This window comes from Leptodactylus fuscus, chromosome 10, assembly GCF_031893055.1.
Source record: "Leptodactylus fuscus isolate aLepFus1 chromosome 10, aLepFus1.hap2, whole genome shotgun sequence".
Lineage (NCBI taxonomy): Eukaryota > Metazoa > Chordata > Amphibia > Anura > Leptodactylidae > Leptodactylus > Leptodactylus fuscus.
In genome coordinates this window covers 59,596,200-59,612,824 of record NC_134274.1, presented here as the reverse complement: position 1 = coordinate 59,612,824, position 16,625 = coordinate 59,596,200, and the positions used below count along the sequence as shown (strand labels likewise).

Here is a 16,625-nt window from a genome sequence, read left to right as displayed (position 1 = left end):
GGTCCAATCTTAGACTCCGCCTCCTCACAGACGAGCCTCCGGCAGAACCAGCGTTGATTGGCAGAATGCTGTACACTGTATGGCATTCGGCCAATCAACGCTGGTCAATGCATTCCTATGAGAAAAAGTCAGCTCCTGCATAACCGCAAGCTTCCACCTCTCCTGACTAGCAAAGACAAGCCTGCTGCAGAACCAGCGTTGATTTGCAGTTGATTATACAGTGTATAGCATTCGGCCAATCAACGCTGGTTCTGAATCGAATCTTTATTACGCACAGTGAGTAGTATTCGAATGAGTACGAGTATTTCAAACACCGTAGTATTCTATCGAACACCTACTCCATTGAATACTACTCGCTCATCTCTACATAGGATATCTTTTAGGGGAAAAAAAACAAAAAAAACATTAGCTGACCCATTGAACACTAGAGCCCCTCATTTTTCCTAATTGCACAACCGACGCTTCATTCAAGGTTTAGGAACAAGTCCAAACTATAATGATCCTGTTGGCCTCAGAAATCGAACATTTATCACCTATACAAAACCCTTCAAGAACTTCAACAGCGTAGCTGCATGTTTTTTGTCAATGTACATATTTCCAAAACTACAATATCGATGACCTATCAATAGGATAAATCATCAATATGAGACGGGCAGGAAAACCCCACAGGTCAGTTGTCTGAAGCAGCGGAAGCGCTCAGTTGCACGCAGCTTGCACATCACAGTCCAGGGGTCGTGATGTCCATCACTCACATGGCCTGCTTGCAATTCTGTCCTAGTCAAGCAGATGGGGCTGATCGGCAATACCAAAAACAGACTCTATACAATGGACATTGCCAAGCTTAGTAAGTATTGAAGAGGCCTCAGCATTATTTGGAATGCTGCAATCTCTTCAAACAGAGGACTGGTGGGGGAGCCGGGTGTTGGACCCCTAAGGGGGCCGTTCACACTACCGTCGGTGTCCGACAGGTAGTGTCCGCTCAAAATCTCTCACGGACATTAGGAGCGGACACTAGCTGTGTCCGTGACACCTGTCATTTATTTAAATGGGCATCGGGTGCGTTCTTTTGCACTCCGTGCCTGTCCTTCCCTGTCTGCAAGTGAAGATGTCAGACTTCTCAAGTGGACAGAAAAACCCGACATGCAGCTAGTGTCCGCTCCTAATGTCCGTGCCAGATTTTGAGCGGACACTACCTGTCGGACACCGACGGTAGTGTGAACGCCCCCTAACCAATTTGATAATGGCAAACTATCCCATGACAAAGCCAGAAATATAGTAACAATGTATAATGACATAGCTTCTCAGATTTTCCACCAAGGAGTCCACAAAATGCGTATCAGAGCCCCTATGACATAGCGTAGGGTTTTCTGGCAAGAGAAGAAAACAATCACGATAACCATTTCAAGGGCAAGTTCCACAGATCGTCTTCTATGGTGCTACCTATTTAGGTTGAATCTATTAGAGTAGAGAATACAATGGCCAATTTAAAGCCCCAAGCTATTAGGAAGGCCTCTGCCAGGCTGCATAGAAATCGCCTGCTAAAAATTAATGAATTAATTAATAAAAGAATGGGATCTTCAGCCAATTATATAAACTTTCCGTGCAATTGTCCATTAATACTTAGTGCTGCTAAAACATTGGAAAAAAAAACAAAAAAAGAAAACTAATCACGAGATAGTCATAAGAGAAAAGAGATATAAAAGTATGGTGGCGTCAGTAGGTGATTTGGCCGACAGCACTGAAAAAAAAAAAAAAATACTTGACAGCCCCATTAAAAGGTAGAAGAAAAATATCTAAGAATATAAAAAAATAAGTGAATATTTTTCTGCAACCCTTGTGTTAATTTGCAGCTCAGTGCTTTAATACTTTCAGTACAACCCTGGCAAGTTCCTCAAAGCTATATATTCCAAGTTAGTGTGCAGTAGTTTCTTATGTACAAGCACAGGCCATAGAGATGACAGGAATCAGATTTGCGATAAGCAGCACTGATAGGAAATGTACATTTTCCAATATGCTCATTATGTCAACACTGTGTAACCCAGCATAGGATCCAATACTCCCGTGTATAATTGCTCTGCTCTGATTTTCCATTCAAGTTCAATCCCGCAAGGATTATTACAGCATTTCATAATGCACCCGCACATCAGAGCGGGCACACGGCTTACTGGCGAGGAGACAGGCACTCAGCAAGGAATAAATGCATAGAAGCATTGAATGCTTCTAGAGAAAGGCTATGGCGATCTACAGGAGGATAAAAGGTTTTACAAGTTATTTTTTGTGCTGTATTAGCATTACTATATGAAACCAATTACTAATTCATAGACGGAGGTCATCTATTCTACAAAGCTCTTTCTCAGTGCCAACCAAAGATGCTAAAAGTAGAAATCTATAATAATTCACTAAAAAAGGTAGTGCAGCAACAAAAGGAAATAATTAGAGTTGAGCGAGTACTGTTCGGATCAGCCGATCCGAACAGCACGCACGCATTGAAATCAATGCACGCAGCCGGTTAAGCGGCCGGCTGCCGTCAAACCGGAAGCACCAGGTGCTTCCATTCATTTCAATGCGTGCGTGCTGTTCGGATCGGCTGATCCGAACAGTACTCGCTCAACTCTAGAAACAATAATAACAAAAAATAAACACCTGCCCGGCTAGGCTCTAACTAAACATAGAATAGGTTACCTCACCTAGAATAACAGAAATCAAAAGCCAGTTGAGTCATCCAGGACACAGCTCCAATAATATGACCTCTCTCTTTGGCTCTCCAGCCAAGCTCTGCCCCAAAGTCTGCTGCTAGAGCTGGCTTCTTAAGCCTCCCTTGATGAGCAGACTCTCTGCAGCTGATTCGCTGCCGGAACATCCCCAAAGTGTGGACTGGAGGGGGGTGGAATGACAGGTCCCACTACTAACCTACCTGCCATTCCTAAAAATCCAGACCAATACTGATCATTTACCAAAATGCTCAGCAGACAAAAGTTGTCTGCTGAGAACAAACATTCCTTCTGGAGTTTTCTCATCTCACCCACCTTAGTAGTCTGGGTGAGACGAACACCCCCTCCATTACCTGACCAGCCATCAGCTTACTAGATAGATAGATAGATAGACAGACAGACAGATAGATATATAGATAGATAGATAGTGAGAAGGTGACAGGCAGAGTGGTGGAGTCCAGATATATCAGCCCCAGGTTTCTGACATATGTGTGGTCCAGGGAGGATCTGGAGTATGCCTCAGACTAGGTGTTCTTGGCTCATTACTGGGCCAGAAAAGGCTGCAGATCCTGCATTCCAGTGCAGTTCCATAGGGTAAAGGGAGGTGTATAGTTCTGTCATGTAATCCCGAGTCTGGTGAGACTATATTGCTCCTGTTTTGTTCATGTGGCTGGTAGTAAGCCACACGTATAGTAAGGTTATCCATTTTGTTTAGCTAGTGGCTCAGACGAGCAGGTTTTTATTTTGTTTTCGCCTGAAGTTAAGGCTGTATTTTGTTTTGCTCATTTTGTGCTTGAAGTCAAGGTTTATTTATTTTTCTGTTTTTCTAAATAAACCAGTTTGCTGAATATTTTGTGTTCCTTCACGTGTGTGTGTGTGTGTGTGTGTGTGTGTGTGTGTGTGTGTGTGTGTGTATACATATGTGTGTGTCTGTGTATTTATATGTCCTGCTGGTTGGGGACCACCACCAGGGATTTATGAGAATTGGGATTTGACTTTTTTTTATTTATCATACTTTAAAAAGTTTTCCAGTATTGAAATACTTCAACTCCCATGACCCCATGAAGATTAGACAGAGCAGATTGTTTGCCTTGCTTGGGTGCCATAGCAGATACAGTATAGGAAGAAGATTTCTGCTGAAGAAAGCTTCCACCTGACGTTGTCAGCAAAAAGAATGACATTCCCTAAACATTAATCTTTATTTCTAAACTCACTGAGTTATCCAAGAGTCAAAATGTTGGTAACTAAACAGTGAACACAACTCCAAAGTCATTGAGAGATATCAAGACTGGCCTTTACAACATCATTCTAAATTCCCTCGCTGGGGGGTTACGGTCAGTGTACAAGAATTGAAGTCTGTGTGACCAGTTTTCTGGCATGATTTATAGTAGATCTGAAGGGCCAAGGTGTCCCCACCGTAAGTTGAAGTACAACAAAGTAGTGCATCTTTGGCTCAAGTTGGGTCAAGACAACTAAGACGTGCCACTGTTACACCAGTTTCCTGCCATACATATTACAGTATATTCACCCACTGGCTGTCCCTAGCCTAAACCCCACAACTTTCTAATTACATAAAATACCAAATCTGCAACTAACTATAAACCTAACATAACCATCACAAGAAATATTCAGTATTCTCCTTCTGCAATTTACAATACAAACCAGATGAGTACCTCAAAATCCCATGGGAACAAGCACCACCAAAGCAATACATGGTTTCCTTTACATCAGACCATTAGTCAGAAAGTCAGAGACTGCTCAGCGACTTCAGTTCAGCCGAACGCCTTCCTCCTAATCTTCAGAAATAAGCAGACTACTTATCTGCTTCTACATATGAATATCATCTTGATCTGGTGCATTTTACTAACGGTGGGGGAGAATTAAAATATACATGCGATCTGACTAGTTAACCCTTCCAAATACCCAGAAGTAATCATTATAGGATTCTCTGCACTACATATAATATTGCTACAACGCGCCTTTCTACATCAACATGTGTTTTTTATTTGTTCTCCCACAGCACATAGAATAGAAAGTAAACCTTCTGCCAGGTCCAATGACGTCAAGAGAATGCTGCGAGGAATTTCTCTGTGCTCGGGATACAGACATGAAAGTGCACAGCTAACCTAGTTAGGATATAAAATTAGGCAGCGAAGACACAGACTCTCTTCTCCGATGATGCCAGGTTCTGCATCCTAGCAACAGTCTATTCCAGACCCTAAAACAAGATACTTTCCTAAAATGCCTTGGAGATTCTTACAGCTTAAAGGAAGTCTACCACCTCCTCCGAGCCTATTAAACTGCATTATAGTATGTTCACATGTAGGAATTTGATGCAGATTCTGTGCATTCAGAGATTGGAGAAGGGTGCTGAAAAAAAAAACAAAACAGCATTGTGCTAAATTTTTCAGATTCAAGTTCAAGTCACTCCACTGATTTGGCCCATCCATCTGAAGGACCCCACACAACTGAGCGTGCACGCCAAGGCTTTCCCTATGCTCTGATCCATTCCAATGATTATAGAGCAGGTCCTATCCTGTAATGTGACATTGGAATGGAACCCCCAATTGATATTAATTGGGAGGAAGACATTCGGATGTCCTCCGAGTGCATTCCGCTCTAAAATCGCCACCCCCACCCCCACCCTGCACAGTGAGTGCTGTGGCAGAAATCCAAAGGTAGAAGTCACCTGTTCCGCTGTGTGAACCAAGCTTTACAAAACACACTGCTCTGATAACCACCATACCTTTCTCACGTAGGTCTGTTTAGTATACTTTGAGACAAGCTGCTTCGACACCTTATGCGATTATGTAGTTGGAGAACTGGTGGCATTCCTAGAGGTCCTAGAGCATTGCAGGTCCATTCCCTGCCAGTGATGCATGGAATACTGATCCTTGCACTGCTCTGAAGTCAATCCTTGGAAAATTCCCCCATTGAATTGGGAGTTTGTCAGCCAATCTGACCTTACAAAAGCTGAACTGACCATGGCTAGGTAGGAATTACGGAGATACTTTTGCCCATGCATTAAAGCAGGGGGAAGGGAGTATGGATCAGCAGAGTGTACTATTTATCACAGCCGCAAGTTCAGAGCTCAGTGGGCATTCCCTGTCAAGGATGTACAGGACTGCAGGATCAGACTACATGGCTGTTTGTGGTCTGTAAGCACTTCCACGTAAAAACTCTATACTCCAATTCAATGGAGAAAACATAAATAAAAGGGGTATATGGGATGTATACAACATGATAGAAGAACCTATAGACCAACCAAAAAGGTTTATCGGACAACCGTGAAGTCACATGACTGGAAATAAAAACAATCAACTCCAGGAAGCGGAGAGTGCTGTATATACATTAGATATAATCTAATCTTTGGCAAATGCCTACAAACTCATTCAGCATTTTATACCGCCCCATTCACATAGTCCCTGGGGTGGATGTGCATTAAGCCTTTACTGTTTAAGTGTTCTCTCAATACTAGAAATGACATCTATTCTCTGCATACTTCCCTATTCATTAGATAAGCATGCAGATGAATGGTTATTAGGTATATATGCTATATATAACCATGGTGTGAAAGGATGTGGTCTCTGGGTCAGTCGTGTAGTTGTGTTTCTTACATAAAACCTTTATAGCCTACCCTTAAGGCTAAACAAGAACTAAAACTGGTCATGTACATAAACATCCATGACCTACAAGTTCTCAAACTCACTCACATGTTACATCCAAAGTCTAATATCTAATAATAAAGACTACACGCCCTGCACAGGCGCCTCCTGCAGACTACAGCCGGGCTCATATTACACATGTTATAGCATGATCACCTCCACCTCAAGGAGGCCACGATACCCCACCCTTGTCATGTTCTCTCTCCGCAGTGAAGGCAGAGTTACTGGGCGGGGGATGGGAGGCGAGAAGACGTAGCATATTACTTGTCAGTTGCCTTGTGCGCTCAGAGCTGGTATGACAACAGTCTCAGGATTCCACAATGGTGACTAACCAGGTGATTAGTCGCTGCTTGGGTGTGACATGCAGACACTTTCTTCCTGGGATGCAGGTGTGTACCGACACATACATAGGAAGAGAGCTATTAAACCTGGCACAAAATAAAAATCAAGATGACCCGTCATGTCATCTGATAAACCGGCACCCCCGCACTGAATCCTTCCGTTATATCACTTCCAGAGGTATGTGGTGCCATTACCTGTGACTACAGATAGAAGTGCACTGTCACTGCCCAGCACTGAAAGAGCTGCAATTCTCATAACCGTTCCGGTGTGTGAACATGCCCTTAGCCCAAGATCATGTCACTACCAGTGTGACATACAAGCTAAAAATGTCTACAGAGTTACAAAAGACAGATATAGGCCACAAATCGCCTGCACGGTACGCTGCAGTATAAAAGGTGTGACAGATACCACTGAATCCATCACAGGCGTCTATAACATATGCACCCTGACACTATCCTTACATCAAAAATACTGGAAAGATTGATGGAAACCCAAGCAGAACAGAAACGTGCACACAGCCTGACACTTGGCCCTTATTCACACATCTGTTTTACGTACATGTTCTCTTTTGTACACCAATCTTAATAAAAGCTGGAGACTGCATAGACGACCTTTATTTACTGCACTGCCCTCCAAGTCTCATTCATAGGGGTCCAGGAAACTGAAACATAGGGGCTAATTTATAAAGACTGGCTTACTGTACACCAGTCTTCGGGGGGGGGGGGGGGGGGTTCACACTACCGTCGGTGTCCGACAGGTAGTGTCCGCTCAAAATCTGGCACGGACATTAGGAGCGGACACTAGCTGTGTCCGTGACACCTGTCATTTATTTAAGTGGCAATCGGGTGCGTTCTTTTGCACTCCGTGCCTGTCCTTCCCTGTCCGCAAGTGAAGATGTCCGACTTCTCAAGCGGACAGAAGAACCCTACATGTCGGGTTTTTCTGTCCGCTTGAGAAGTTAGACATCTTCACTTGCGGACAGGGAAGGACAGGCACGGAGTGCAAAAGAACGCACCCGATCGCCACTTAAATAAATGACAGGTGTCACGGACACAGCTAGTGTCCGCTCCTAATGTCCGTGACAGCTTTTGAGCGGACACTAGGAGCGGACACTACCTGTCGGACACCGACGGTAGTGTGAACGCCCCCTTAAATAAACCACCAGAACAATGCAGGGAAAGGGAGATTTCTAAATCTCCGTAAGGCTGAAGCTCCACGTTGCAGAAACGCAGCCTTTTTTGTGGCAGATTTTGCTACGGCTTTTGTGAGCCAATGTCAGGAGTAGAATGAGCAGAAAGGAAAAGTTTAAGAGTCCTATATATTTCCCATTGTTTTAGTAGCCATTTTTGGCTTTGGCTCAGAAAACCGCAACAAAATTTGCAACAAAAAGAAGCTCTTTCTCCACAATGTGGGGGCCTCAGCTTAAATCTATATGTCATCCCTGTGCCATAATAGAAATAGAATGGTGTAGATTTCCATTGTAACTCACACCAAGAAAATCGGCATGCCTTAGCCTGCCCCGATCCCTGACCACAAACATACAATATGGAGGGCAAGGAGCATATTGGGGCTTGAGGAACATCTTTGGGGCAAGAAACGTGCGCCTCAATATCATCCCTCTACACCAGTTTTCTAACATAGAAGGAATGACAAATTTGTCCCATAGCGTAAGATTTTGTAGGTCCTCTATTCCAGAAAGCGTGAGCTGTAAATGAATGCATTCAAGTAGAAAAGCTCCAAACATGTACCACAGCCAGAAATGAGTAGATTTGGAGAGCTCAGTATCCCCCTGCACTCGGATACGCACCATTCCTGTCCACAGTAGCCAGCCGCCCCATCAGCAGCATTCTGCTCATTCACTAACACAAGTTTCCAAAAAGATATTCCATATTAACACGACATATTTTATTAATGAGATGCTTCCTACCAAAAATAGCTCGGAGATGCAAGTCTGCCAGGATGCAGAAAGGAGCGTGCCAAAAGAGGAAATTACGAGTACAAAATTCCAGCACCTGGACAACGCTGCGACGGGTTTACGGACAACGATTGGTCAACAGCACCTGTTCCGTAGATGACACAAAACCACCCTGACAGATACATTTATACAAAGAGAGAGAGTACAAACACTCCCTGCCTGGTGAGGGGCCTTATACTGCAATCCTTACTTAAAGGGGAAGAACACTAAAAAATAATTTTCTGTCCCTGACAAATGTATCACAACTGAATATCCCTAATACCGCAGATGTTTCCCCATCTTATAAAGTCACTTTATTGCAGGGATATCTCATCACTATATAAATGAGGGGTCCGATCTCTGTACAATTGCTTGCCTAGGAGCACTGCTATGCAGAGAAGACATGGAAGACTACTTGCGCTAAAGCAGTTTTGGGGGAGTTTTTGCACATTTTTTGAGCCAAAACTAGGATTGGCTTGAGCAGAAGGGGTCCAGGAAAGCTGACCTGAGTAAGACAAGCTCTCATGTCTGGTCAAAAATCACCAACAAGAGTGCTGCAACCCTGACTTTTCCGTCTGGCGGAAGTGAACGCAGCGTAAATCTAACCTAAATAATGCAAGAGGCTATCACGCTGCAGTGTACGGTAGCAATGCAGCGGAGGGGATTTAAACTATTTCCATCCGCACACTGCAGGAAAAAAAAACAAAAAAAACATGCATTGTGTGCAATTAACAACTGTTCGGCTGTGGTTAGACCAGCCGCTCATGCCCAAAATAACCAATGTTGGCTATGTTTTCCTAGGAGTACATCCAATACAGGTTATCCTGTGTGGCCTTAAAGGGGTTGTCTGGGGAGTGTAGCATCATTTACTCATTCAGGCGGATTCTTCATGATGGACCGCAAGCCTTGTACAGACCCCTGGGTCATGCAATTGGAAGCCGCACTCCAACCTCACAAGTAAATTACCTATGCTATGGGGGCGGCCATTGTTAGATAGCCCAAAAAGCACAAGTATTTAACTTGAGATGAGGGAAGTAGGGAGGGGAGAAGCGACCCCTGCATCTGGTCACGTGACCCAGATCCATCATCAGGAGTCTGACTGAACAGATAAGCAATTCTGCAACTCCATGCACAACCCCTTTTAGCAGATCTTGATGGTCTTCACAGCTGTGTCTTTGAAGTAGGCGCCTTTTTGCAAAAATTCACAAACTCTGACAAGTAAAAACCACAAACTGACTGATCTGTAATGTCACTTTAATGGTGTTATTATAATTTAAAGGCAGATACCACTTCTACATCTTCAGACATCCAATGCAGGCTGCAAAATAACACCAGCGATGGTCTCTGAGCCGGATGGATAGAGAACACTGTAAGTAACCCAGTCACACATGGTTCCAAAATGGCTTCTATTCAGGACCGCACCAAATCATAGGTCTTGGAAGTAACTGGATGCATGGACACCACCTATATACTATACAGGCCACCAAACCCCAGGTGCACCCACTAACCTATGCTAGCTCCTGTATATATTACCTCTCCCAGCTGTCCACTAACACACGCACCCAGCTCAGACATGCCACCGTCAATAATATGTGACATTTACCCTGGAGACTGTTGGTGCCAGCCATGTGCCAAATCATTTTCATCCTATGACTGAGCAAAACAACAGTGACTACTAGAAGTGATGTGAACACAGCCCAATATGTGGCAAGCTTTTGCTCTATTGAAAGATTTTACTTATTTTTACACGGCTCTTCAGGGACAAATCCTGTTTAAGGCCTCATGACCATGACCATATGCATTGTCAGTCTGCTAGCCATATTTTTTTTACAGCTAGTATACTGATCCCGATCACTTTATAGCACCTTACACAAGACTGGATTTTTCTATTTCGGTCCGTTTTGTGGCCCGTGACACTGACGAAGGTGGACGCGAGGCATGGGCGGCACATGGGTGTCATCCAAATGCTGTCCGTACCGTAATCAAGGCCCGGCTACACGCACTTGGTCATGTGAATGTAGCCTTATGGCGATACACAGATAACCAGCTGGTTTTTGCCACCGCGCTAGGACCATTTTGATCCTTTACATTGAAGGCTGCAGCAATAATTGACCTGCTGCGAGTTCCAAATCCGAAATGTAAGACACTATAAGCTGCACGTTTTTCCGGCAGTCTGTGGATGACATTTTTTTTTCAATCCATTCACTTCACTGCTACTATAGCTGATGCCAGGTTAACCCGCAGCTAACGCTCTGCAATCTCACAATGTCTGGGCCGAGCCTAAAAGATAATATTACAGCAGAAAAACCCTCTTCCTCAAGTCAGCCTGCAACAGAAAAAAAAACTTACGTTACTGAAGAGGTTGACCAGCCTATTGATGATCTACCCTTAGGATACCTGGTACTCCTACGGATCAGCTGCCAGTGCTGGTTCTACAAAGTGGATGGAGGTTAAAGCACCCCGTTTCGTCCATTGTGTAGTAGCCATGCCAGGTTACTGCAGCTCTAGTCCCGGAGTACTAGATATAGCTGAAGTATAGCTTTCGCTATTTCTGGCGCTCCCAGTAAATTAGTGGATCGGGGGGAGCAGTGGAAGGAAAACGCCTCCCTGATCTGAGGATCAGTGTGGGACTCAGTGGTTGGACCTCCACTGATCAGCCATCTATCCTCTACCCTATGGATGAAGAATACATCATTATCAAGGCATAACTCCTTTAAGAAATCTGCATCGCTTGCACAAGCACGGTGGTCCCTTTAACCAGCTGATCAGTGAGGTTTCCAAATGTCAGAACCAACCCTTACTGATGAGCTATCAAGATACTGATCTTGGGATACCCCTTTAACCTTCTGTTTCTTATACTAGGAAATTCCAGATAATTTTGCAATTCTGCTGCAAACCACTGCCGGATTTAAGAAAAAAAAAAATGTTATAAAAAAGCTTTAGTGTAGGGTATACAAACGACAGCCACCAGGTATAATATTGTATCCATAAATACGCACAAAAGACAGATCAAGCATGAAGCTACGCTCCGATAGCTACAGGGGAATCCAACATATAATAAGATGACAGGAGGCAGCACTAGAAAACTACCCATCATCTGTACTGAGCAGGGGACCACGGGGACGATCACATCCTACCGTTACTAGATACACATCTGCAGCAGCCGCTCACACTGAATGCAAGGAAATACACACCGTATATAGAAGATATATAGTGTGCAAGGAATGGCGCTATTAGTCGGATATATACAATGTGCATCCACGAGAAGACAGTAAGGTCCCAGTCACCTGGTCCATTACTGCAGAAATGGTGACCCCGGTGTATACCCCTCCTCCACGCACCATCACAACGTTTGTCCTTACACGACATGCCCACTGTGCCAACCACCGGCATAGGTGACTACATGTATTGTCCTATATAGGAAGTTACTGCCTTCCGGTGACCCTGAGCCAAATCAGAGGCATGGGCATTGAATGACTGTGGGTACAAGGTGTACATGTCAGGGTTAGACCGTGCTGCTGCTGAAATCCTACCCCAGTGTGGGTGAGGGGCTGAAGCATGCCATGTCCTGGGCTACTGCAGTATTCTGCCATCACAGAAAGTTGTCGGGCAGCCTATGCAGGGGCACACAGTGCACATGTCCAGGGCAGGGGACAGTATCAATGAACTGCGGCTGCTGCCACAAGTGCACTGCAGATAAGCAGAGCTGTCAGTGGCCGGGCTGCCCTGCAGCAAGGGAGGCTCCCCCTCTCCAGCCTGCGCCCCCTCACTAGGGAGGTGGCACCAGCAGATCCGGGGGAACACCACCTCTAGTTACTAAAGCAACCACCGCTGCGGCACCAGACGGGAGTTCCCCGGACACCCCGCCCCGGCCGGGCGACTCCCTCCTTCGCACACACTTTCCTTCCCATCCCGTCAGCTTGTCGCAGCCTCCCCGCTCACTCACCGTCCTGTGAGGCCGCTGTCTGCTGACTCCAAGTCCGGGAAAGCCCGCTGACAGCCCCGCAACGCTCCTTGAGAGCACCAGCAGCCGAGATCTACCTGCCGTAGCCGCCATCTCTCAACTGGAAGCGCTCCGGACCTCGGCGCGCAGCGGCGCTGACTGGGCGTGGCTAAAACACGCCGCTCAAAAGTGATACAGCCAATAAGGAGAAAGCGATTGGCGAATAGGCGTGGCTCAAAGACACCTAGACCGCCCGGCTTCCGGGATTGTAGTGGAATGGGCGGTGCTTAGCGGGTGTCAGTCTCTAGAGGCTCCTCCCCTAGGGGCGGTGCTCAGGGGCTGTCAAGGAGCCAGGTCTTATGAAGTATTAAGGGATGGTGGAGTTTGTGCAGAGCTCAGCAGAGAATTCATCCTGACCGTGTCCCATGTATAATGTATAAAGTTTAGCCTGGACTTCAGTGTACAGAAATACCCAAGGCAGCTGAGACTGAATGTACTCATACCTTGCATCTGCTGAAAAATGCTTTCTCATGCTCCTTACTTGGCCACAAGGCTCAGACGGAGCAGCGCTTCAGGGGGTCTGCTGTACTGTAGTGAAATCCATGCTGAAGGAGAACATACACTGTGATCTGTACAAAATAAAGGGGAACTCCATCCATAGACTGTGATCTGTCCAAAATAAAGGGGAACTTCATCCATAGACTGTGATCTGTCCAAAATAAAGGGGAACTCCATCCATAGACTGTGATGTGTACAAAATAAAGGGGAACTCCATCCCTAGACTGTGATGTGTACAAAATAAAGGGGAACTCCATCCATAGACTGTGATCTGTCCAAAATGAAGGGGAACTCCATCCATAGACTGTGATCTGTACAAAATAAAGGGGAACTCCATCCATAGACTGTGATCTGTCCAAAATGAAGGGGAACTCCCTCTATAGACAGACCATACACTGATCTGTCCAAAAATTAGGTGCTTAAAGGGGAACTCCACCCATAGACAGACCATACATTGCCACCAGATATACAAATCGGAGATTTTCATCACTGAAAATTAATAACATCATTAGGGTCAGTTCACATCCGTCAAATATGTTTCAGATTTTCTCTATAGAATTGTTCAAGGAAAACAATCAGAGGAATACAGTAACAGAAAGGTGGATGAGATCATACAAAACATGACATCATACAAAATGCAATGACAAAATATCACTGTCAGTTCACAGCTGTCAAATTTGCTGCAAATGTTTTGCACTGGAATGTAGTAATAATCATTTTATTTATATGATGCTAAAATCTTTACCGCAGCACTTTACAAATCAGGGTGTACATGGACAGACAATATCACATAAAGCGGCATAACAAAATAATTAAAGGGGTTGTCCAGGCTTATTTTTCTTTAACGTCTATTCTCAACCTGACCCTGGACAGATCATCTGAAAGGAGCTGCTTCTGTCCAGTACACAATACGAGTCTGGAAGCAGAAAGCTCCGTCCACTGTATAGCGTCCCAATACATTCAATTCAGTTCGGGTTCACATCTGCGCCCGGTTTAGCCAATCCGGCCAGTTTCCATCTTCTGGACAGGAGACAGAAATCCGGTGGTTTACAAAGATGACTGTGCGTGTGCGTCTTCTGCCTGTTTTTTTAACCAGACACAAAGTCCTGCATGTCCGTCTCCTGATAAAGGAGTCCCCGAGAGCTTTTAGCCTGGGGGACACATGGTGTCATGGCCCATAGGAAGTTTTATAATTTTTAATTAAAAATTTTGTGGTAATTAGTAGTTTTTTTCCAGATAGATTCTGCGCCTTTCTCCCCCTTTTTTTCTCCTCAGATAACATCATGGTACTTACCAAGGGATACCCCTGTGGACGTCGTTGCCAGTGGTTTCAAACGTTTTCCAGAAGGTTCTATAACCGGGCAGATTTCAGAATAGGAATCAGCTGATTGGTCCTCACAGCTGTAATGGCGGGAAATTTGAGATTTCGCCGTGTTCAACCAGTCGCCGGCGAAAGAAGCTATTAAACCTGAGCTCCCGCCCACCCACCCCCTTTTTATATGGACTTTAAAGGACTGACGCGATGCTTTGTTAGGGGACGTTCACACTATCGTCGGTGTCCGACATGTAGTGTCCGCTCAAAATCTGTCACGGACATTAGGAGCTGACACTAGCTGTGTCCGTGACACCTGTCATTCATCTCAATGGGCATCGGGTGCGTTCTTTTGCACTCCGTGCCCGTCCTTCCCTGTCCGCAAGTGAAGATGTCCGACTGGGTTCTTCTGTCCGCTTGAGAAGTCGGACATCCTCACTTGCGGACAGGGAAGGACGGGCACGGAGTGCAAAAGAACGCACCCGATGCCCATTGAGATGAATGACAGGTGTCACGGACACAGCTAGTGTCCGCTCCTAATGTCCGTGACAGATTTTGAGCGGACACTACATGTCGGACACCGACAGTAGTGTGAACGCTCCCTTAGAGGGACATGGTCACACAGCTAATGCTGGCTGGACTAGGTTCATTGGTGATTATGATATTTTGGTTATGGTGAAATGTTTGGTTATATTATTGATTTGGTTATTGATTATTGATCTTATTGATTGGTTATTAATTGATTTGAGTAATGATTTAAATATTGGAAATTTAACCCTTAATAAACATCGCGGCCTTATTTATCCACATTATGGTCTTGTGTCATTTTATTTATTATTGTGTTAAGTTGATAGGTTTGTTATTATGTTAGTTATAGATTAGGATAGGAATTGGGCCTATGACACCATGTTCAGTTTCGTGGGGCAGAAGACGGATACCGGCTAGATTGGTTAAAACGGAGATCGGGCGCAGATGTGAACCCTCCTTCAGAGGGCTTGTTCAATACAATGGCCTAGCCATCTTTTAATACATAAAGTCCTGTACACTGTCTACCAATAGGTATTTGGACACCCATGCAAATGCAAATGAAGAAAAGGGGTAATTGTCGGGTACCACAGAAATGGTCGATCCTTAAGGGACATAAAAAAGAGAACTGAATTACCCAAAATCGAAAGTAGTCTGTGTGATTACGAAGTGAAAGGTGAACGGTGATTGTCGGAATGTGCCACGAGTCGGCAGACCCCAAAACTGCAGCCGTCCAAAATCGGTGAAAGGACTTACCTGTCTTCTCCAAGCCGAATGGAATAAAATACCACTAGCCGTCATACAAGGACTTGTGGAAAGCATGCCCTGTTGGGCTGAGGCTGTAATTGCCACTCATGGAGGTTCTACTAACTATTGAATATGAATAAATGTTGTTTTCTATTCTACCACAGGTGCCAAATACTTATTGGTAGACAGTGTATTTGTTGCACATTTTCTCTACTGATCTCAATGGAGAACAACAAATCAGCAGTAACATTCCTGTATTGGGAATTTATGCTACAGTCTTCCTACTCACAGGCACAGATCCTCACCCTAGCAATCCTCTGTCGCTCCTGTGGCGGCATTTGCCTGGTCCCTGTGTTTCCTGTATCCTGGCACCTAGTTATGACATGCCAGTCAATGGCTGCAGCAGTCACTTTGGTCAATATATCATTGACTAGCTTTTACCCGCGACTTCGTCTGCGGTGAGTTGAGTATTGGGCGGACACAGACGTGTGAAACTGTAAAAGTGCTTTAAAAAGTTTGGTGGGCTAGAAAATGTGATTTGATGTGTTATATCGTGTATGTTGTGATACAGACAATGTGATGTGTTATACAGCCTGTGTACAGGAGTATATATGTATCGGGTACTGTATATAGCAGTGATAGGAGATACATGTAATATATAGTATATACAGTCTGTGTACAGGAGTATATATGTATCAGGTACTGTATATAGCAGTGATAGGAGATACATGTAATATATAGTATATATAGCCTGTGTACAGGAGTATATATGTATCAGGTACTGTATATAGCAGTGATAGGAGATACATGTAATATATAGTATATACAGCCTGTGTACAGGAGTATATATGTATCAGGTACTGTATAT

General features: G+C 44.6%; 1 protein-coding gene across 1 annotated transcript in view; it reads right to left on the bottom strand.

The window, feature by feature from the left end:
• MCU (mitochondrial calcium uniporter) overlaps nt 1-12,729 on the bottom strand; it is a 74,367-nt gene extending 61,638 nt beyond the window's left edge. The window contains exon 1 of the mRNA XM_075258245.1: nt 12,619-12,729. Coding sequence (XP_075114346.1) covers nt 12,619-12,729 — 111 coding nt within the window. The remainder of the gene's footprint in view (nt 1-12,618) is intronic.
• Nucleotides 12,730-16,625: the final 3,896 nt, after the last annotated feature.